Source organism: Aulonocara stuartgranti, assembly GCF_965226115.1.
Source record: "Aulonocara stuartgranti genome assembly, chromosome: 15".
Classification (NCBI taxonomy): Eukaryota; Metazoa; Chordata; class Actinopteri; order Cichliformes; family Cichlidae; genus Aulonocara; species Aulonocara stuartgranti.
The window spans coordinates 35,581,141-35,605,641 of NC_138951.1; the positions used below are offsets into that span (position 1 = coordinate 35,581,141).

General features: G+C 40.4%; 1 protein-coding gene across 2 annotated transcripts; it reads right to left on the reverse strand.

The window, feature by feature from the left end:
* Window positions 1-16,450: 16,450 nt before the first annotated feature.
* r3hdm4 (R3H domain containing 4) lies at window positions 16,451-24,308 on the reverse strand. 2 transcript variants are annotated; one of them, XM_082506698.1, is made up of 8 exons: window positions 24,117-24,307; window positions 22,827-22,984; window positions 22,407-22,528; window positions 22,006-22,123; window positions 21,854-21,939; window positions 20,130-20,215; window positions 19,577-19,632; window positions 16,451-18,165 (listed from the first exon to the last, which is right to left on the reverse strand). In XM_082506698.1, the coding sequence occupies exons 1-8, from the start codon at window positions 24,155-24,157 to the stop codon at window positions 18,062-18,064; spliced, it is 771 nt and encodes a 256-aa protein (XP_082362824.1). In that variant the 5' UTR covers window positions 24,158-24,307; the 3' UTR covers window positions 16,451-18,061. The 2 variants fall into 2 exon arrangements, with proteins under 2 accessions (XP_082362824.1, XP_082362825.1); XM_082506699.1 differs by lacking the exon at window positions 19,577-19,632 and having other exon boundaries at window positions 24,117-24,308.
* Between the last annotated feature and the right edge of the window lie 193 nt (window positions 24,309-24,501).

Below are 24,501 nucleotides of genomic sequence, written 5' to 3' on the forward strand. Positions count from 1 at the left end.
CCCATTCTACTTCAAACTGTTTATGTATACAAGCTGCTTTCTGTGTACACTAATTTACATAGGATCCTTTTAAATAAAATAAACATATACTTGAACAGCCAAAATACTCGCACACAATTACTTGCAGCAACTAAGAAATAGGCAGAAATCATTACTTTAATTAACAAGTTGCGTTCTCCTCCTGAGGCAAAACATTAACCGGAAAGGCTGTTAACCTGAAACTGAAATGAACAACACGCCTATAATTTCAGGTAAGCAAATATTTTAGTTGGAACACAACAACTATTGCAATAAAGAAAGAGAATCAACTGAGTTAGTCACAATAAAGTGTACTTTTCAGTCTTTATTTATGTCCACTGTGTGCATTCAAATAGTTAACATGCTGCTTGGATATTAACTGAGGATAGAATTTAAAATGACAGATGTTTGCAGCAAAGGATTCCCGATTACTTCTGAATCTAGACAAAAAGGGAAAAAAAGGAACGGGGTGGGGATAACAGCAAAAAGTCGGTTAGTGGTGCTGGTCTTGATTATGCCTCACTCTTGCATTCCTCGCAGTATTACCTCGTAAGGCAATAACACAGGCTCCATTGAACCCCAGTGGAGCAACAACAAGATCATTGAGGAAGTGTCGCACAGGCCGGTCACGTATTTTCCACTGAACCCTACCAGCAAGTCTAGGCCAAATCTGATTAGCGCCAGCTATGCTATAAATTAAGTGGGCATATAGCAGCAATAATCCAGCGATCCACTTCTCAGCAGTGAAATCTGTGGCCATCAAGCAACAGGATTAAGCTGTGGACGCAAGCGAGGCTAATAGTGTTTTGCATGCTAAAACCACCGTATGATCTACAGTGTTCTGATTTCACTCGAAGGAAATGTAAAAAGCCTCTGCATGTCAATTGGAAACAGAGGAAAGTCACTGCTCCTTGCTCACATGTCTGAAACACTCTGAAACAATATGAGTAGTATTATTATTAATAAGCAACTGTAAGCAGTGCGAAAGGAAAACTGCTGAGGTTCAATACTTCTAGGAAAATGGAAGGAAATCCTAAAAATCATAAAAAGATTCAATTATAAGGCTGGATACTGATATATGTAAGTCAGGTAAACAAAAAAAACAATACGAGCTGCTTAAAAGAGGTCATAGAATAACCACAGGAACAACATGTTACCATGTGTGTGGAAAGGTTTGCATTTCTGCACGTCAGACACATGTAACTTCAAGGCCAAACAACTGACAAGGAAAATGTTTCTCTGTTAGACAGAAGACTGTCCCTAACTGCCTGAAAAGTTATCAGCTGAACATTCAAATTAAAAAAAGAGAGGTCTCTGCTGATTCAGCTGAAACGTTTGCTGCTGATAATGCCTCGCTGGTGGATATTGACTTTGCCATGTTACAACCCTACGAGAGCTTCGAGCAGACACTGTATTATTACAGGAGCAGACATAAATCTCATGTGACGACAGCTCTGGTGGGGAGACGCAGACCATTCTTAAGGAGGCTAACGCAGTCTGTGCTGCAGTGAAAACAACAGATGACATCAGTATTTTTATGGTTAACTCTCTCATGGCTCGACAGTTTCATTTGTACCGGCTGGTACCAGTTCTTTGTTGTTCTGTTTTGCTTTTTTTTTTCATTTTTCTTTTGTGCAGCTAAACCGCATCCTGAAAAAAACAAAACAAAACAAAACAAAAAAACACAAAAAAGAAACAGTTTTCTGAAACAACTTCCAGAGAAAGTGAACAAACAAGTCACATCAACAGATCAGTGCTTTCATTTTAGGCAGCTGTTTTGTGTCCACTGATCCATGTTCATTTCTGCTTAAGCTTTTAGTACTTTACTAAGTGTCTATTCCCTTTATGGTTTAAAAAAACAAAACAAAAATAACCCCACTACTTTTTTAAATACAATTAGTGCATTTAATCAAGCCACCTGTACTGCTAATATTAATATTAACTACTTTAGTACCTCCAGTGATTACTATAAAGGCAGTTACCAGGTCAGAACTTTGCCATGAAAAACAGAAGCTCAGGAGACAGGCTGCGTGTTGCAGCTCGCAGGTTTCAGTGCACTGCCATTGTGGCTCCAGAGTGATGATATGACGCCGCTTCGTCTAGCATGGGAAAGGTGGGGGGGGGGGTATTTTTCATTGAATGGCATGAAAACTGGATTAACTTGTCGGTTTATATAGAGACTACATGGTCACGTCACTACATTGTGATCTTTTACAATCCATCCTTTTGTGTGTACACGGTTGATGGATGATTGGAAACCTAAGATAAAGACTTCTTTGCACACAGTGAAAAGGAACAAAACCACTGCTGGTGGTCAGTTCTGTATTAGATGTGGATTAAACATCTCTGCCTAATAAATACCAGCAGCTTGATCTGCCAGCAAAGGATTTATATTTGATTAAATTAGTTTTTGATTACTCGGGTGGGTTGTTAGTGCCAGCTGACACAAACGTAATGCTAAATGTAACAGAAATGCTTCAGGTCTGATGGACACGTCAACATGTTGCAGCTGTGGCCTGGTATCCGGGCAGATGAGCACGGGGCACCTGTCTGGCGCCGAACCCACTGCGTTCACAAAGCTTACATCTGTCTGAGCAGGTTGGTTCAGGACCTGCGGGCCATCCCAAAGCCTTAGTCCTTTCCTTTTGCCTACATCACTGTCAGGCCTGCTGGGATTCCCTCATGACTCGAGCCCACGTAATGAAGTAACTGTATGGGTTTTTTTCCCCTGCATTTTTTGGCTACAGTTAAAGGCCCACGTGCTGAACAGTGCCTTCAGAAAAGCAGCTTTTGGCACAAGAACAGCTGAAAGGCAGCCAAGCCGCGCTGCCTCCCACTACTTTAATAGCAGGAAGGCTTGTGGTGTGCAGACAGCACTCAACATTCACAGTAATACAGTCTCTGCTGATACAGAAGCGTTCAAGTAGTCAATGCAGTCCTTGAGCCAAAGCCCACACCCCTTGGGAGTTGCAGGAAGGGTGACAAATTAAAGCAAGAAAATAGCCCTGAACACAGTAAAAGGTTTATAGTTTGATAAGAAAACAAGTAGACTTGTCTGGCCTGTCTGAGCATGTCTTCCTGTCATTAACTCGCAGCCACTAACCAGTTTAGTGGCCAACTGCCAGTGTCTGCCGTTCACTCAGCCGTGATGCTCGGAGGCAAACTGAACAAGCTATTTGCATGTGACACTTACTACTTCCAAATGATCTTCAAATACACTTGGGCTGAGATCAGGCACCGCTGACGACAGGAAGCTATGTGGATTTTTGCTTGTAAATGACAACGTGACACTGCCTCATGCTGATATGTGCATTTGGCAAGGTGAGAAACAGTGAGGTGTGAACCTACCAGCGGCACAAACTCCTTAAGACAAAAAGAAGAAGAAAACGTGAATTAAAAGAAAAGCAGAAGTCTGGCTCTACATGGAACACACATGACTAATATATAAGGTGTTACATGAACCTGAGATGGTTTCAATACAGAGAATCCCAAACAGCAGATTAAAGAAGAGGCCAGAAGGGACTATGTTAAACAGCAGGAGAAAGAAAACAGAAAACACACTCCGGGAACCAGCAACAGAAAGCAGGCATATCAGTAGAAGCCAATGCAATGAGAAGACAGACATGGCCATCGGCCAACCCACAATACATGTGTCAGCAGGACTGATATCTAGATGATAGCAGGCTCAATCGCCTACGATAATAAATGGAACAAAAAAACCCCAAAAAAAACCAAGCAATGAGTGAGAAACACATTACATTTTGCTTTGAATGCCAGTCATTTCATTTCTAATCTACAATGAGCCAATCACAATGTAAAATAAAAGCCTGGCTTGGTTCAGCTGCCTTTCCCTATGCCGCTGTCAAAGGATACCATATGGAGAGGGGACCAAACAGATTAGCGGTGCAGTTTTTCTAAGGTGATTGAGGAATGGTGGGGCGTGGGTGCCATGATCAGGACCTGGAAATCTCTGTTAAGATGATGCCAAGTTCTGCGACTCAGCAGCTCACACTTTCTTTGTGTCTGTCAGCAACAACTTAAGAAGTAATTATGCCCACTCAGATGCGGGACGGCTCTCAACCTTCCTGGCGGCGTCTTCTCCTGGTTCACCTTTTTGGGTTTCAAAAACACCCGTCCTCCCATCAATTTGTGTGCGTGCTGAAAACTTTTGCAAAATTGATGACCACACAAAGAACATTTCAAAACCGTGCCTGTGACCTCAAACCACACAATGGACCACTTTGTTGCATTTTTGCAACAGAGAATCATGAATCTGAATCTAATCCTTTGATTAATAGCACAAAGATATTAGCCTTTTTTTAAAAAAAACTTTTACAAAGAATCACTCATCCTGATGGAAGGGAAAAGCATCTAAAACCACCTTTAAATAAGACAGTGAAACCAGACTTGACTGTTTTTTCGTGTCATAAATGTTTAATGTCATCCAGACAAATGTACTCTACGGGGCATTTCCTGTGCCTGTACTCCACTGTCCCCTTTACTTGGGGAGAAACTTTAACAGTAACCACAAACCAAATGTTAGTCAGTTTTGGTTGTGGCTGCGAGGTTCCTCGTGAGACAAAACAGGCTATTATGAGAGAAATACAGTTTGAGGGCCTCTCGACTCTTTTGGATGAAACGTTAGCCGTCCCCCTTTTTCACAACTGCGGACGTCACATGAAAACAGTCTGCAGGGCTCATACTGTGGACTTTCCCACTACCATGCTGTAGCACTCAAGATGGCACATTGTGTCCAAGCCACTACTGTGACGCGACTTTTCTTTGGAATATTTTTGACTGGACTTGATTTTATCTAGCTGCGTCAGAGTTGCACTTACACAGAAATGTCAGCAACTTACGGGATTTTTATTTTTTTTTACGTGTAAGAAACTGAAAAAACCCTTGAACTCTAGTGAAGATCATCTCATTCAGACATCTCGTGTAGGGTTATTTTCACATCTTTAAGTACATCTATTTTCTTACATTTTTATGTTTTTGGTTGGTTTGTTTTTTTTACATCAGAGTAGTCCATACTCCCAAGAAAGATTTGAGGTTTTCAGAAGTAATTTCAGGTTTAACAGTTTTATTTTCAGTGTAAGTATTTAACTTCTTTCCTAGGTACAATTCTTAACCTGGAAACCTGACAGTCTGTGCTTTGACTGACAGATGTGTGTAAGCCTTTGAAAAGCATGTCACCCCTGAACGAATAGAACTTCCTTGATGAGAGGCTTCATTCATTCATTCATTCTTCCTTTTTTTAGTGCAGGCTGTAGGCAATTTCACAGCCATCAAATTGTCCTAGAGGCCTTTATATAAACATAATCCAGAGAGAGGGAGCACTTATGCCATGTACTTACTTGTTGATAAGATTTGCAAAGTCTACTTACTTTTTGATAGGTCTTTATTTGTTCATCTATTTGCTCCCTATACTACCAAGACTTCTTTAGCCTGAAGCATTGTGATTACAGGTAGTCAGATAATTTAAGAAAAAAAGCTGGCATTGATACTGAAAGGCTTATTAACGCAGGAATTCACACAGTCAACATTCATCTCTTCTTTTCCGCTCTAATATGTAAAACTAATGCTTTTTGCTCTGTGCTAGAGCTAAAAACGTTGGTTTGGTTTCCTTCTTCGGAGGAAAAATGCAGCACTGACCCTGTCCATGTCTGCTATTGGTCATCTGGTTCCAGCTCCGCCTCTTTTATGTGAAAGGACAGAGCTAGATTAGGAAAACCTGGTTTTACGTCCACTGTCGCGTGACTGTGGTTTAGAGTCTTATGGAGCTACATATGTTAACCTTGCTTCTTAGCACAGGCCTTTGGGGCTGCCTGCTCTTACTAAAGTGAGTGGCATGAAGCAGTCTTAAAAACCTGCTTCAAAGTAGTCCATAAAGCCACCTTTTGGTCTCCGGTGACTCCCCCCTGCAAAAACACCACCACCACCTCTCTTCTCGTCCCCTCCCAGCTAATGCAGAACATGGCAGCCAGACCTCCAGTGAAGGCCCCAGCTGTACTTGCAGTTACATGCGCTGGCTTTTATATCTAACTTAAAGGGCAATGGGATGTACTTATGTTACACAATCATACAGTGGATGTGTAATGGCGGTGTGGGTTCGAGCTCTACGGGACGCGGCGTCAGACGTCGTTCAAAATGTATATATGCATATATTTATATACGTTTATTTAAAACCCCCACACACATACTTTAATTTGCACTTTTAGCCGCGAAGATTTAACAGCAAGAAAAAAGCGCTTTGTCTGTTATTGGCACGTAACGAAGCCGGTGTGTAGTGTGACTAATCCTCCTGCAGTGTGAACTTACGGCTTTACGTTTGGGACGTGGTTGAAGTGACAACGTAACGGTCAGAAATCGACTGATAGCCCTTATTACTACGGTGACACGGTTACCAGGTAACACCAGAGACTAACTCTGCTAGTTATTAAAATGACAACCTTTTCTATTTTTACCCTTCATAGTATTAATAAATATATACACACACACACACACACACACATATACATATACATATATATATACATACATATATATATACATATATATATAAATAAATATTTGAGGGGTGTTGGGGGAATAGTTTACAAAAAAGTGCCCTTTCAATCAGCGTATGGTTAATATCTAACCGTTGTGAGTGATTCACGGTCCTTGAGTCCATCCGCTACCTTTGCAATAGGCAATTAATCAGACATTTGAAAGCGTATCGATAAAAAAAACTGCGTCCTTTCTAATAAATGACGAGACAAACACAAGGAGGAAGCCACGGAAAAGTGAACGGAGTTTAAAGGGTAGCTCGAGCACAAATAAAGCGAGCGAGACACAGAGAGAAAATAAACTTACCACATCGGCTTCCGTTCGGTATTCTCACTCCTCAGAACCGGAAGAAACATTCCTTGTTTTCTCCGACTCTGAATCCCGAGTGCTCTCGCTCTCACCGGTTACGCGCAGAGGAAAAAGCCCCGGAACGAGGTCGAAGAGAGGTGATTAGCATGTATATCGACTAGAAATGAAGTGGCTTCATGTGACTGCATGACACCCACTCGATCGGCTTGCGCATGTAATTGTGTTTTTTAGAATTTGCGTGGCGCTAGACAGACACGGAGACAGAGAGAGAGAGAGGGAGAGAGAGGCGTGGAGAGACTCTCCGGTTTGCACACTCACATCATTGGTTGACAAACAGCAATCAGATGCAAATTCCTAACCTCTGAATCAGCAGGGGCCAGCCCTCCCACCTCCCCCCAACCTCCCCTACCTCCCCCCAACCTCCCCTCCTCTTCCTCCCGGACGCCCCCAACCCCCGCGGCAGGGTAAGTGCAGGGCTATAAAGTTGGAGTGGGGCAGAAAGCTGGGGACGTTATTGCAGATGATGCAAACTTCAGGCACACTTTGCATTTGGTGTCCCTGCGGTATTTAACAGATGGACAGTAGCAGGTGAATTAAAGTAAACGTAGCAGTGTCAACAGACGTCAGAAGTAGCGGCGCAGAAAGAGAAGGGGGAAAAGGTGTGGTTTAATGTGCGGCATTTCGTGGGCCTATTACAGGGGTTTAAAATGTGAATAAATAAAAATAAAACGTAGCGTAGAGCAGAAACAGCCACTTGCGTAAGGACACAGTGAAGCTGTTTACAATCAAACTACAACAGAAAAGGGTTATTTAATCTGCCAAACTGACTGAATTCAATTTCCCAGATAAAAATATTTCTATAAAATATTATAAAATAGAAAATATTTTATATTTTTAAATTCTGTTGGTCTAGCTTCCTTCATTAAAGGAAAAATAAACCCAGTAGCCAATAACAAGTAATTATATGGCCAGTATCACAGATACCAATGCGGATACAGATATTTATAAATTTTAAAGGTGGTTTATGAGATGAATCAACATTAATTTGCTAAATTTAGAACATATTTTAATTACCATATACATTTTTTAATTTAAAAAATTGGTTAACAGTGGGCAACATACTGAACTATGATCTGATACAATACCAAAGTTGGTATCGATATGATCGATATTTGATTGATCATCTCTGTAGCCCACAATGAAACACTGTTTTACTGTTTTGCTGGTACTTGGGATCTAAAATGCCAACGATGTGCATATGATATTTCTTCTACCTTGTATAGTATGCATTTTTGTTGCTAGGTTATGCTGCATCTGTTTATTCCAGCTGTGTCCACTCTGCTTCTGTAAAATTGTGAATTCCCCTTTAATTATTAAGATATCTTATCTTACCTTTTATTAATCACTTTTCACAGCGTTTGTCATACTGCAAGGCTTTAATAGATCAGGCTGGAAAAATATCCTGCATTAGTTATTAGAGTCAGTGTTTGTTTGTTTTTTTTGCACCTTCAGGCCTCTAAAAAAGGTATCTGACTAGAATAAATGATTAATAAAATGGTAATAAAAAAATACAATTGCTCCCAAACAGAGAAAAACAATGAAAATCTTTCTCCAAACACTTTATATAAAGTTTGCAATCAAAAAATTATAATGCTCAGTAAAAAAAGAAGTTGTGTAAACCCATTTGTGTTTCCTGTGCTCATTTTTAGGGAGTATCCCAATTCAAAGTGCCCAAAGTGAGCTTTTACGCGAAGCTCGTTTCATTTAGGGTTAATCGAGTCTAATTTGGCTCTATCTTAATCGTTGATGGTTTCATTTTATTTCATGTCGCAACATTCATTTTGAAAATATGAAGGTGGCAAAGTGGTTGAACGTTTTACTTTCACAACACGTGTAGCTCTTTAATCTGAATTAGCAAATTAGACTGAGATAAAAATCGATTGCAATACTGTACAACCCCTATTTCGTGTTTTTGTTTTTTGATAGAAGCTTACGCCTCTTTGTCAGCTGAAACTCTATTTAACTGCATTATTTTAAATGTCTTATATGTCGTCGCATTTAAATGAGGAAATAGTGCACACATCTGTTTCCAAACAAACTTTTCTGTCTCAAAATCCCAAACTTTAGGTGTTACATATCAGTGTGCAGTGTGTAAAAACACGGGAACAGCCTCTAATGTTACAGTTGGGAATGGAGAAATTACAAACCACAATGCCTTCACACAGATTAAACTTGCAAAAAGTGCACAGAAAATAATGCCTTTAGCCACAGGTAAATAATCTGGAGGTCATTTCTGCCCTTTATCTCTGATAGTTTCCAAAAAAGCTCCTGGTTACATCTTTGCTTAAAAAAAAATCATGTGGGAATCAGACAGGTGAATGCTGACTGGCTGATAGCCCGCTGCAGCTGTTAGCTGAAATGTACAGCTCGAGATATTTAAAACAGAAAAGTGATCCCGTGTCTGCCTCATCAGGTGAAATGGGATCCAGGAAAGCAGTTTGCTCATTGCCCCGGTCCCAGAGAGACATGTAATTAAAATCAAATGGGCCCCTGTCGCAATGACAGCTCTAATTTCACACTTGATACCAAAATAATTAAAGAGCCCGAAGCGTTTTCAGTACAAATGAACTGCTGCAGGGGTGTGGTTGGCATGAGGAGCGACGGCTTTAACAGCAAAATACAAAAACAGTCATTTTGCTTTTAGATATAAATAAACAGCCAGACAAAAGCTTCAGTGACAACAATGGAAGGATTACTTAATGAGAACATGGACACACAGTTCTCACCCTTATATTCTTACATAAACAGAAAATAAGTATTCCTGTTTTCATGTAAATACTGAGTGCTAGGCCTGTGCGCTACTCAGTGTTTGGCATGCAAATATGACAATCGGTTTGGGCTTGTATTTAGATTTAAAGGGTTTAGCCTGGAGGGATCTTATCTCTGACCCGTGCTCTCATGATAAACAGCAATAAACTGTGTTTCAGCATCTTTACGGAAGGCTGCGAAATAAAAAGATGCTCATATTCACTTGCATTTGTTACCCTGTTATCTTCATGTCGGTTACCTTCACGTGCTGCTCTTTGGCAGTTTTACAGCTTTTATTCTGAACATCTTTCTGAAGTGACTGGTTTTTGCTTGTCTTCAGCAGAAACTGGAAACTAATCCAACTTGCTGAATGTATTTACACAGTCTTGTTTGCCTCCAGTGCAGTCTCTTTGTCACAAATGTGAGAAACAAATTAAAAGGTGATCATGCCAAAAGGTAGTGAAAAAAATACAAAATTGTGAAAGCAAAGTGCCAGAAGAGTAAATACATGGTCACAAACTGTGTATCAGGTTAAATTGTCTAAATGAGGGTTATGCTTGTGTTTTACTATAACACCATCTAGTGGAAATCTAGTGCTCATTGTTCTTTGACAAATACTTTTCCAGAAAGGCATCACTGAAAAGAGATCAAGTTGTTATTCTTTGATCTGTTATGTTTTTAAGTTTCTATTTTCTCTGGTGGTTGTTACTAGTTTTGTTGTGGTTACTGCACTTGTGGGAAGTATTAGAGCCCAACTTTGCTGTTCAATTATTTAGTTGTAAAAGGTAAATGATCATAAAATACATTACTGTAGGGCAAAATGCTCCTTCATTAGCTGAAGCTTCTGCACAACACAAAACCACATGCAGTCAGGCCCTTCAATACTCAAGGTATGAACATATCTTGAGGAGACTGCCATATCATTGTGATAGACTACAATCAAGAGACATCTTCATGAATGGAAACAGAGAGGCTTCACGACAATTCAGTCTGTCAGTTAGGGTGGGGACAGCTTATGACTTGGGGAGTCATAAGCTGACCAGATAGAGCTTCACAGTGCAAAAGCAACCAGAACTGAAGGCAGATACAGTAAAGGAGGAAACAACATTTGATATCTATTAGTTCTACACTCCAAACAGTCAATTATTAACCATAAAACTTGCTTGTTCAATTCAATTTGAGCCTTTGAAAATGGGGGGATTATATAAAAATGTCTAAATCCTGAATGAGCATTTTCAAGGATTTCAAGCACCTGTACAAACCCTGTTCAATGTTCACTTGAAAGACCACCTTATAAAGTACTTCTAGCTGAAATGATGAGGACAAAATCCATGCTGCTTGTTATGTGAAAAATCTGAAAGTTGTGGCTGAATAGACAAATACAGTGAAAATCTTCTGAAGTCTCAGTGTTCCCCTGTGTGTTGATGCAGACTGTGTGCACACAGAAGACTCAGTGCCAGTTATCAATTTAGTTATTTATTTTTTGCACTACATTAGATAACATTAAAATAGTGTTTTAAAAAATGACAATAATATTCCCAATTGTGTTATTTTTGTGTTGTAGTCTTTATGAAAACAAACAAACAAACAAACCAAAAAAACCCTACCTCATAATCTTTTGAGTCTGTTATATGGCGGGGTGCTGTGGACACCCAAGTTTCTGAATGCAATAACTCAAGAACGAGACAATGTAGAATTTTTAAATCAATACCATGGTTGCATTTACTGAAAATCTGTAAGGTTTAAATCTCAGGGACCTTGACTTCAAGGTCAGAGCTCAACTTTTCTAAAGAAAAGAGGATTTTCCCATTTATAAAACATGTATGTCTACTAGGAGGCTAAAGGTTTGCACTATATTTAAAAAGAGTTACAAACAACAATTAGATGATGCTTAAAGCTGGTTTATTTAATAAACATCCAGTTTATTTCCAATTTGGATCAAATTAGGTCTGATTGAAGGACCGATGTAATGGTAAGTTGTACGCTGCTCCGCTTTGAATATTGTTAAGAACTTGACACAGAGATTACTTAATGGATTTTATGCAAAATTGTGCCTCAGTTCAAGAACATATTCATCAGTTGTTTTTATTTTTTTAGGCTTTTTTTTTTCCTTTTAAATTTTCACAAGAATTGCTAGTTCCCCTGGAGCAGGGGTCCCCAATCCCAGTCCATGAGGGCCGGTGTCCTTGCAGGTTTTAGATCTCACCCTGGGTCAACACACCTGAATCACATGATTAGTTCATTACCAGGCCTCTGGAGAACTTCAAGACAGTTGAGAAGGTAATTTATCCATTTACATCAGCTGTGGTTGATCAAGGACACATCTAAAACCTGCAGGGACACCAGCCATCGTGGACTGGGATTGGGGGCTCCTGCCCTAGAGTTTTGGCCACCCCATCAACTGATTCCCTATGAGCAAGCAATGAGCGACAGTGGGAAGGAAAAACTCCCTTCTAAAAGGAAGAAACCTTCGACAGAACCAGGCTCATAAAGGGACAGCCATCTGCCGCGACTGGTTGGGGTGGGGGGAGTGAAAATTAAAAAAAAAGAAAAAGAAAAGCCAAAGTGATCATTATTGGAGCAGCTTAATTAATTCTTGCAATGATATCTGCTGTTAATGCCTTTTTCCAATCCCTGTTTGTGTTTTTGTCATTTTTGTCTGGGGTTGAAGCAATGCTGGATATTGATTCTCTGTGATCTTTTTGTTTTGAAGACTGCTGAGAGATCACAAGGTTTTGTCCTCCTGTGATACTCAGTGCAGGCCTGGGTTGAAAAAGGGATGGTGGAGAACCTCTGAGGGTGTTATGCACTGGTTTGGATCCAAGGCCAACATCTGTTTGATTAGGCTGACAGATAAATGTTGGATATTTCCCCGACAGCTAACGTTCAGTAGTCGTTTGAGTTCACCGAGACAGTTAAGTCTTATGTATCGAGTGTCCTTGGACTGATAATTTGTCTCATCTTGAAATTGTCTTTCGGTCTTAAATGTCCAGCGCTGTCCGTTGTAGTTTTCTTTTATGAAATACAGGGAGTGCAGAAGTATTAGGCAAATGAGTATTTTGTCCACATCATCCTCTTCATGCATGTTGTCTTACTCCAAGCTGTATAGGCTCGAAAGCCTACTACCAATTAAGCATATTAGGTGATGTGCATCTCTGTAATGAGGGGTGTGGTCTAATGACATCAACACCCTATATCAGATGTGCATAATTATTAGGCAACTTCCTTTCCTTTGGCAAAATGGGTCAAAAGAAGGACTTGACAGGCTCAGAAAAGTCAAAAATAGTGAGATATCTTGCAGAGGGATGCAGGAGTCTCAAAATTGCAAAGCTTCTGAAGCGTGATCATCAAACAATCAAGCGTTTCATTCAAAATAGTCAACAGGGTCGCAAGAAGCGTGTGGAAAAACCAAGGCGCAAAAGTCAAGCGTGCAGCTGCCAAGATGCCACTTGCCACCAGTTTGGCCATATTTCAGAGCTGCAACATCACTGGAGTGCCCAAAAGCACAAGGTGTGCAATACTCAGAGACATGGCCAAGGTAAGAAAGGCTGAAAGACGACCACCACTGAACAAGACACACAAGCTGAAACGTCAAGACTGGGCCAAGAAATATCTCAAGACTGGTTTTTCTAAGGTTTTAAGGACTGATGAAATGAGAGTGAGTCTTGATGGGCCAGATGGATGGGCCCGTGGCTGGATTGGTAAAGGGCAGAGAGCTCCAGTCCGACTCAGACGCCAGCAAGGTGGAGGTGGAGTACTGGTTTGGGCTGGTATCATCAAAGATGAGCTTGTGGGGCCTTTTCGGGTTGAGGATGGAGTCAAGCTCAACTCCCAGTCCTACTGCCAGTTTCTGGAAGACACCTTCTTCAAGCAGTGGTACAGGAAGAAGTCTGCATCCTTCAAGAAAAACATGATTTTCATGCAGGACAATGCTCCATCACACGCGTCCAAATACTCCACAGCGTGGCTGGCAAGAAAGGGTATAAAAGAAGAAAAACTAATGACATGGCCACCTTGTTCACCTGATCTGAACCCCATTGAGAACCTGTGGTCCATCATCAAATGTGAGATTTACAAGGAGGGAAAACAGTACACCTCTCTGAACAGTGTCTGGGAGGCTGTGGTTGCTGCTGCACGCAATGTTGATGGTGAACAGATCAAAACACTGACAGAATCCATGGATGGCAGGTGTTTGAGTGTCCTTGCAAAGAAAGGTGGCTATATTGGTCGCTGATTTGTTTTTGTTTTGTTTTTGAATGTCAGAAATGTATATTTGTGAATGTGGAGATGTTATATTGGTTTCACTGGTAAAAATAAATAATTGAAATGGGTATATATTTGTTTTTTGTTAAGTTGCCTAATAATTATGCACAGTAATAGTCACCTGCACACACAGATATCCCCCTAAAACAGCTAAAACTAAAAACAAACTAAAAACTACTTCCAAAAACATTCAGCTTTGATATTAATGAGTTTTTTGGGTTCATTGAGAACATGGTTGTTGTTCAATAATAAAATTATTCCTCAAAAATACAACTTGCCTAATAATTCTGCACTCCCTGTACTTTAATAATAATATAATTTAATAATAATAATATAATTTAAGTACAAAAATTCCAAGATGGCATGAAATATGAAGTCAAAGTCAAATTATGAAGACACAAGGGGTGGCTCCCACGTCTGTGAACTCTGCACACGGAAACTATAATTTCAGTTGTGCTGACATTGTTTGATTAGCAGATGAATGCTGGATGTGTCATCGTAAACAAGAACACGAATGGAATCTGATTCCTTTTCTTTCAAATGTCACACAGTAAAAACAGAGTTCCTTTCTTTTGTTTTGTGTTTTTTAACCAGCGTCAGTGAATATTAACATTACCGTAAAGGTGTTAGTGCTGATCAAATGCAATGCAGGGTATTGTGTTTTGTAGCAGTATTGTGCTTATTAAGTTGGACGATGCCTCAGTCTTCCAGCCTTGCTCTATAAGGAAATGAAGGCTGACTGTACATACAGTGGGGCAAAAAAGTATTTAGTCAGCCACCGATTGTGCAAGTTCCCCCACCTAAAATGATGACTTCTGCTCTAACACGTTTCAGCCTATAAAAATAGTGATCCACCTCCACCTCCATACCCCACTGAAACCTGTAAGCTGGCCATCTTAAAATAAAATTCCTGTCCAAGCTGAACACAGTGATACAGAAAATAACAAAATACTTCCAAAAACATTCAGCTTTGATATTAATGAGTTTTTTGGGTTCATTGAGAACATGGTTGTTGTTCAATAATAAAATTATTCCTCAAAAATACAACTTGCCTAATAATTCTGCACTCCCTTTAGTTATCAGTGTATGAGCCAGAGTCTAAAACATGATCTGGTGGCTGTCCCTGGGTCTGTATGATGAATTTCAAAACATCATAATTGTTTCTCGCAGGGTAGAAAGGAAGCCCTGTAGCAAGCTCCACAGCTACCAGCCCCAGGGACCACATGTCTATTGCTTCATTAAATAGACTACCAATCATAACCTCGGGTGCTCTATAACCAACCGTCCCCACACAGTCACCAGGAATCACTGTAGATGCGGGACATGCAAAGCCAAAGTCTATAAGTTTGACTTTGATGGGACACTCATAGCAGTCCACAACCATTATGTTTCCAGGTTTGAGGTCAGCATGCACTATTCCCAAAGAACCCAGGTGGAACAGAGCATTTGCGAGCCAAAATAACATTGTCCTGATTTCTCCTATTGGGAGAACCCGGTTCCCCCGGTCCCGCATGTACTGCCACAGGCTTTGATCGAGGAGTTCAAAATTTAAGCAGATGCGGTGACCTTCAACAAAAAAGTCGTTCCATTGAACAATGTTGCATCTATCAGCATCCAAGCCTCGTAGCTGCGCCAGGATGAAAATTTCCATTTTTGCCTGTTGCAGAATTTCATTGTTTCTCTTGTTGACTTTAATAGCAACAACTTCGTTGGTTTTTGTATTGCGACATTTGGTTACAATACCAAAGCGCCCTTCTCCAAGGAAACCCTCAACCTCGTAGTGATCTCCCAAAAGGGTCTCTTTAGATATTTCAAGATCATCTTTAGAGGAGGATGGGTTGGCTGATGCGTTGACGTATTCTTGTTGAGAAAATTCTTCCGAGTTTTGGGAACTGCAACTGATTTTCTGCGTTCTTTCTCTTTTGCAACTTGAAGGCTGCTGAGAGACCACAAGGTTTTGTCCCCCTGTGCTACTCATGTCAGTGCAGGGAGAACTCTTAGAGAGGCCAGGATTGAAAAAGGGGTGGTGGAGAACAGCTGACCTGTTAAATGTACAAATATATATTTGTATAAAATCTTTTAATATGTGATTTACATATTTAATTTTCTTTATACAAAGTTTCATCAAGATTGCTCTTCTCATCCAGAAGGAATTAAGGAAGACATACATAAAACTTTTATACTATGATGATTACCCTTAGAAAAGTGGTCCAAAGGCATAATGTTGCACGATGATATTTCAGTTTAAACATGGATAAAAAAGGATATTGATCTCACACAGATTTGGTTGTTGAACTGGAGCAATGATGCTGGAGAAGAGCTGTTAGCCTTCGCGTATACCTGTGCTGTTAGGTCAGCAGAAGGAGAACAATCTCAAGAATAAAACTAGGTCTGATTTTAAGTCAATATTACAAATGTGAATGAACACTTTAACTTCCATTTATTTAAAGCACTCACACAGATTTTGTTTTCAGCATTCTGACGATAATAAAATGAGAAAATGGAAAAAAAAAACTTAAATCATTTAATAGTTGCAGCGATACTTATAAATATGCACACATACACAAAGATTTTTCAGTTTATTGTATAAAGCTCTCAAACTTTTTGGGCATTTTCAATTCAAATGTTGGCACAAGTCAATTAAATGTAACATGATTGGCACAATTATGTGTACATGTAATGGAAAATTTGACATGGCCCCGAGGTGAACATTATTCAAAAACAGGCTGGGCTCTACACAGTACACAGAAATGAGCACTACATGACATTCAGAGTGACAAGTCAAAAGCCTGAGAAGTTGGATTTTCACACGCACACTTTGGTTGTTGACAAAATGCACCAACAGGTCAAGTTTTGTTACTCTGCTGCCGTCATTATAAAAAGAAAACAGAAATAAAGTCTCTTTTTCCTTAAATAACCTGGATACACGTTTCCAAAACCCAAGTACAGTACAAAGTAGAAAATTGTACAGAGAAAACATAGAAACTGTGTTCATAAGGCAGAAGTATTTTCCAGGGATGCAAATACTGAGATTTAACATACCTGAGAGTCAAAGCTCAGCAGGTTTTATCCCCCATTTACTGTAGGTACAGTATACATTGAATCTGTGTTAGCAGTTAAAAGCTGTGTGTTCATGTAAACCGAGAGAGCACTCTGTACGTTGATGCACCAAAACATAGAATAATATAGTTTCTTATCCTAAATGTTGGCTATTACTGACATAACACTGACAGTGTGCAGTGACAGCAGCAGTCTGTCAGCATCTATGCTCGATCTGCTGCACATGCAGAAAACTGAACCTAATGCCCACATGGCACACACATGCACTGGAAGCAGAACTCATAAAGCCGCTACTCAGCTGTCACAAAAGATGCCTCTGATTGAACTGTAAGGGTTTCTCAGACCCACCTCAAAGCCTCAATCTGCCTCTAAATAATACACACAATAGAAAGAGAGTAACTATAATTTGCAAGTAGCAATGAAAGAGGTGTTCTTTCTTGTGAGTAATAAAGAGATTAAAATTCATGCTTCATGCAGGCTACTGTTTCAGGCGGTGATGCATTTCATTTAAGAACGGTCCTAAAACCTTCACACACACAGCGCTGCAGACTACTCACAGACCTTACACAGTATGCTTTCTATTTCAGGACTTACTGCTGTAATTTACTGTGCCTGTTTTGTCAAGTGTTAAGTCCACTGTTAGTAAAATTCAGCAGCTGGATTTCCTGTGCTGCTTGTACACACACCGTGGGGTAGAAAATGTAACGGTGTGACAGGAGAGGTCAAGTTACCAACCTCAAACAGGTATCAGTTTGTAAGCCTCAGATGCGACTTTGTGTTCAGACCCTGCTTTGCTGAGCTGTATACTCACTACATATTACCCAACCAACAGTTTAACATTCAACTTTAAGCACGAACTAACCTAGCTAACGCTCCAGTGATCGATTCTGTTGCGTTTTTGGATCTAGTTTATGGAAAATTGACAGAGAGAAAGAGAAGCAGACATTTGAGCTGGGTGGTTATTACAAACAACGTGTGAAGACTGCACATCATATCTACATTTCAGAGCTCCTGTCTGCAGCAGGAAGAACCAGAAACGGGCGTGGTCCTGTCCTCAACTCATCTGCTCCAGGTAGGCAGACAGCAGGAGTCCAGGAGGCAGGAACTCTTCTTGCTTGTTCACCACTTCAGTCTGACGTAAGCCATTGTAGTCGCTGCCTGGAGGCCCAACAAGCGAGAAATAGATTTTGATCACTGTGATGTGATTGAAACAAACTAAACTGGCTTAGCAGGCGCAGCCAGGATTGGATAAGTACGATTATGTAAAGACAGAAGCATTTATAATGATAACAACTCAAAATCTTCCAATTTTAATGAGATGAAAAGATGATACATGCCAGTAAGTTTTGGGGGGTTTTTTTGTAAAAAATACATTGCATTAGGGCTGCTCAATTAATCGAATTTTAATCTCGATTACGATCTGGGCTTTCAATGATCATTAAAAATGACTGAGCCGATTATTAGCACCTCCCTCGTGCTTTACTCTCGCGCTGCTCCGTGTGGCAAATCGAGCGCACCTCTCTGCATTTCGAACACGCGTCACAACAATTAAGAGGACCCGAGGGAAGCTCGGAAAGCTAAGCAGAAGTTATTTGGAGAGGAGAGTGACTGCTGTTGGTTGAAAAGAGAGGTAAAAAAAAAAAAACTTCAGTGGTGTGGAAACATTATGGGTTCGTGGAGTCAGACGTGGATCAAGTAGACATAGTGTGTAAACTTTGCTACGGTGTCGTAGCTGCACCACAGAGCAACACTGCAAAGTTCACTAAACATAGATGTTTACATTTTTCATTTATTTCTTTTGTGTGTGTGTGTGTGTGTATATATATATATATATATATATATATATATATATATATATATATATATATGTGTGAGTGTGTGTGTACACACACACACACACGTACGTATATACACGTGTGTGTGTGTGTGTGTGTATATATATATATATATATATATATACACATACACACGAAAAATCGCTAGCCCCGGCACGTCGGGCTAGCGATTTTGCGAGCCCTGTATCTGATTGAGGAATCACTCATCTTTGGAAAAGAGAGTTTATTACAGAGAAATGGCTCTTTCCAAAATAAAAGTTATACTATCCGCTTTTTCTGGGCTATATTCTCAGCAGCATATTGTAGCGGGTCAGGGCTGTTCGGGGTTCTGTTTGTACAGTTATGTTTTGTGTATGTTGCCATAGTGACGGGTGATGCCCTCTCGCTGCGACGGTGTGTCCTTCCGGGGTCAGAGGGCGCCCTGTGTGTTGTTGTTGCTGTGCGGTTGCCGCGCTGAGCAGTTAGCTAGCGGCAGTGTGCTTCTGCAGATGTCAATAAACGGCTGTGCTCCCTGGCTAGCTCACGGGAAGCAAGACCAAACGACACCTCCGTCTCCACCTTGTCTGAGCTCGCCACAATATTAAACATATCAGGTCCCCATAAGGAGAATCATGTGCTAACGGCTGTCTAAATGACTCGAGTAAAGTTTGTAGCATGCATGCTTGTTGTTTTTGTCTGCTTCCACTTGTCTTTGCACTAGGATGATGTCGGCGTAACGCATTATTGCCACTCACTTGCAGAGACGAGGTCCATATACTGGCAGATGGCGTGAAGCAGCAGCCTCTCAAAGCTGATTGACGAACACAAACAACAGAAATGTGACAGTTATTAACCCACTTGATTCAAACTGACTACGTTTGTGTAGTGTACAAATTTCCCCGCACATCTCGACAAAGGGAGACTGTGTATTCACCACCGGCTGTAAGCTATTTTCTCCTGTTCCTGTCGCTATGGTGACAGACGATAAAGACTTGATGCAATCTAATACAGCAGGTTTACCTGCATGTTTTCAACCTGCATGTTTGTCAGAACAATCCAAACAGCAGCATTGTTGAGATGAGATTAATTAACACATTAATGAGGTGCCAAAGCAATGCACTGAGGATCACTAGGTCGTAATTTGCTCAGATTTTACTTGACAAATGACATTCCACTGAGCTCTCCAGACCACTTCCCACAGGTGTAATTCCACTGTCCATTATCAAAGTCTAACCAATTAAAGACTAAAGTGAATGAAAAGCTTTTGAAGAAGCACAGACACACCAACTGAAAGAAGAGGATTTCTACCTGCTGCTGAGGTTGATTGTGTAAACTGAGTGAGGTTGAGCGTTGAAGAAGCTCAGAAGGTTTTCCTCCAGAACTTCCAGCGTTCCCTGAGAGAAGCAGAAACCACAGATCTCACAAAATTCATAGTTTGTGTTTGGGAAAAATACTAAACTTCAGCAGGCGATCTCAGGGAGTCCTGCTCTCATGTCCCTGCGCATCATCTTTGTCCCAGATAATGATTAGGAGTATCTTATAATTTCTGATTTTCTTCAGTGTTTCATTGGGCACATTCATACAACAGAAGGCTAATGAACATCCTCTTTTTCACAAATTTCAAACATTATATAAAACATAAAAAAATAGGAAGATTAATCAATGAGGAAATAACTCTTGCAGCACGAAGCCACAAGCAGATGGGTCTATTAAGAGGACCTGCCAGTGGTGGTTAAGAGATAACTGGCTCTACATAAAACTAACATGAGTTGAACTTACTATCCGGTTGTTCAGTCTGACATCACTAGCCGTGTCTGGGTCTAAACTCCGCTGCAGGTCCATATATCAAACGATCACTATGGCATTACTGAGAGTTGAAAAACTGTCTAAAGTCTTTCATCTTTAATAAAATGATCAGCGTTCTGCTCTACCAGGTGTAACAATTGAGTTTAACATCCAGGCATCCATGAAAATGGAATTTATGACATTTAACGGAGGTAGAAGTTAGCAGGGAGTTAGCTCGCTAGCTTCTATCTAAATACAATATAGCATGTCCTGACTGCGGGGTTTTGGAAACAAATTAAAACGTACAGCTCTGTTATCACTTCCAGCATAAATGAAGACAGAAAACTAAACAGCAGTGACGTTTGTAGGGTTACTGAAGTTTGGCTAGCTGGTATATAATGATGTGCTACGTGATCGCTAGCGACACAGCTATGTTAGCATAATATAAACAAGCTAACTTTTTTTCCACTCGATAAAAGTTAACGTGAGTTTTCTCGGTGGTCAGGAACAAATGTAATCACATGGCAGGATGCTGTAAAAGGACCAAACTTCAGCCAGGAGAACAACTGAGATAATCCATCCACAATACGAGGTTAGTCATTCATATACTGCTGCATGGGCTGGGCTGTAGCTACATCCTAAGGTTTTAAAAACTGAGCTTAAATAAATAATTAGCGGTAATAAAAGCCGAGGGAGGTCAACAGTGATCACTGACTGTTTTAGGAGCTTTTTGAGATTAAATAGAAGAAAATACATAACATTAAACATGTTAACAACACAAAAGCCATATTAAACGCAGACTACTTTAGGCCCGGAAGTAGGATTCGTCGCGTCATCACTGAACAACCGGATTGGGGCTGGGCGATATGGCCTAAAAATCCATATCACGGTATAATTTGAAGCATGTGCGGTAATGATATATATCACGATATATTATTTTCTTCTGTATAACGTATTTTACACACTATAGGGCACACTTAAAATCCTTTAATTTTCTCAAAAATCGACAGTGTGCCATATGTATGAATTCTGGTTGTGCTTACTGACCAAAACAGGCGCAGCTTGTTGACACCAACAAAATGTGCTATCGCGGTAGAGCGGTATAGTCAAAATCTCTACCGTTGGCCAAATTAATATACCGTTTATACCGCCCACCCCTACTTACTATAAAGACAACGACTTCAAATACATGAGTGATGCAATCACTGACCAAACAGTGAGAGATTTGAAGCAGAGAAGACACTCACCATGGGGATTTGTTTCCGCCTCAGAGTTGCTCGCAACCTGCGATCAATTCTCTGGAAGCAGTCCTGAGCAGTGAAGGCAGGATTTACTGCAGAGAGAGACGACAAAGTCAGACAAACAGCTTCACTTTAAAGGCTCAAAGGGTGAGACTTACCATTCCTCTGGTCTTTGAGGAGCTGGTTGGTGTTTTTCTTCTTGGCCTCCTCCAGCTCCAACAGAGAGAGCAGCCTCTCCTGCTCCTCACCAGAGCAATTCATGAAGTCGTTCCACGGCTAAAACAACAACAAGACAAGAAATGACATTAGTCAGCGTTCCTGATCTTTCTAGGTGGTCTTCAAAACCCTGTGCCCTGTGAGACCTCGCACAAGCCAAACCACACAGTTTACATTTCTTTGGACACACAAACACGGTTTTTGAGCGGCAGTTTCCTGTGGGACCTCTCAGGTAAATATTTGCGCACACAGTACATAAAATTTGAGAACATGACACGGTGAAATTATAAATCTTTTCTTAAGCCGTTCGCACTTTTGCAACAAATGCCACTAATTTGTGTACCTCTACATAGTTTCCATTGGTGCAGACTTCATAGAAGATGGATGGGATGGCTGGGTTGCTGCAAACCTCCAGATCGTCTTTGGAGCACTCATCTTTCTCAAGGAGATTAGCAAGGTAGCGTGCTAATTTTCAAAGGAGAAGATTAGAGAGAGATAAATGAGCAAAGCAATGACAGGTTTATGACTTTATAACTAATGTAAACGTTTTTCTCATCCTCTAAGGTATTGAAGCCACTAACGTCAGAATTCTTTGTAAAAATGTTGCCCAGCAGCCTCGGGAGCCTCAAATACATCCTATAAAACATTTTGAACTTGCACACAGAGACTCTTCCCCAAAGTAATCCTTTCAATGCTTTCCCAGCATTGCTCAGCCTGCAGTCTCTGACGCCGTTCTTTTAATTTACGTAAAATGAGAGCTTACTGTTCTCCTGTCGGCGGAGGCTCTTCTTGCCTTTGGCCCTGGGTGTGAGGTCAGAGTTGCGGATGGCTTGGTTGATATAGAACTGTTTCTTTTTGGTGGGTGACACTCGCTTGGCAGGAGAGCTAGGCAATGAGGTGCATTTACGCTCCTCTACCAGGCTGGAAAAACAGAGCACAGTGGATCAGTTTAGTGAGTTTGAGTTGATATATCTTTCAGAAGAATTTCCAGCTTCCAATCTCAAAATCTGATTGAGTTGTTGGAATTTCAAGGGAATCAAGTCAGCTTACTTGTTCCTCAAGCTGCTTTATTTAAACCTATTCAAATGCTCAGATGTGAAAGTAAAAGCAAGGTGTACCCTGTAACAGGCCCGGTTCACAGAAGCCCTTAGCAGGATAAACACATATAACTGACTATTTACTTATTTATTGTGTTACAGCCTTTCCTGCACAACACCTGGTACAGGTGCACAATAATAATTTCACCCTGAAACGACATGTAATAACAGCTGTAGTAAAAATCTATTGAAATACGCATATTTACATGGATGGCCATGTAATCACCTTATCTGAGGAATAACTAAGATGAAAGCATATAGATGACATTTATCCTACTAAAACTGAAAATACACCCATGAAAGCTGCAGATTTTTCCCTCCTCTGGTTTCTCTGTGTAACTGGGTCAGAACAGAGCAGAGCATCCCACAGCAGCTTCAGATGTAGGTCAGTGGGTGTCTGTGTGGACCGCCTCTGCTGGAGCTTCTTCCTGTAAGCTCAGTTGTCAACATGCTGATGCCATTTTTAGCCTGAGCTCTGCAGGTTATTAGCAACATAATATGATGTAATCTGTGCCTGGACTATTTAGGTTCGCCCATTCTCTCCCTCTGGCATCCAAACCTTAGTTTAATAAGTAAGACCTAACGAAACATGTTTCAATGCAACCTTAAAAACGCGTATTAGTTATTATGGTCGGTGTTGCGATTTCTGGCTTAAAACAGGATTTTGAACATTAGAACCGCCTCTCACCTTTAGACTCCGCTACAGGAAGGCTAGTTAGGTGCTAAAAGGCTCACAAGGACAAGTGTTAAAATTGCCCTTTAACTCTTAAATAACCAAAACCAACTACAGAGTGTATTGAAATTTTTATGTGCAGGAAACGTTGCAATACAACTAATACAAGCAACGACTCCTGAAAATAAACCTAGCTATTTATGTTAATATGACTTATTTTACCGGCTAATAACTAGCCAGCCAGCTAACGAAACAGACTCGTATTTTTGTTTTTTTTACTCACATATAATCCTGTTCTTCATTGCTATTTGTCAAAACGACCATCTTATTCCAGAAAAAATAGGCGGAAAGATCCCACTGTCTGTATCTTTACAGATCGAGAACAAAGTAAATCAATACAGTTGACACAAGAAATATAAAAACCGGACAGATTATCAGGTGAGCAGCTAGCTGCTGACTGCTAGCTTGACAGTAGGCTGTTGTCTTTTCCACAAACAAAGAGAGGAAAACACAGAGAGCACTCACTCCGTCCATAGTTTGTAGTCTCACATGACTATAAATGAATACAATACATTTGGAGGACAAATCCTTCATAACACAAGACTTCAGGATGAATGATAAAACATGGACCATGAATTTGTTTGGAAACATTTTATTTTTGACTATTA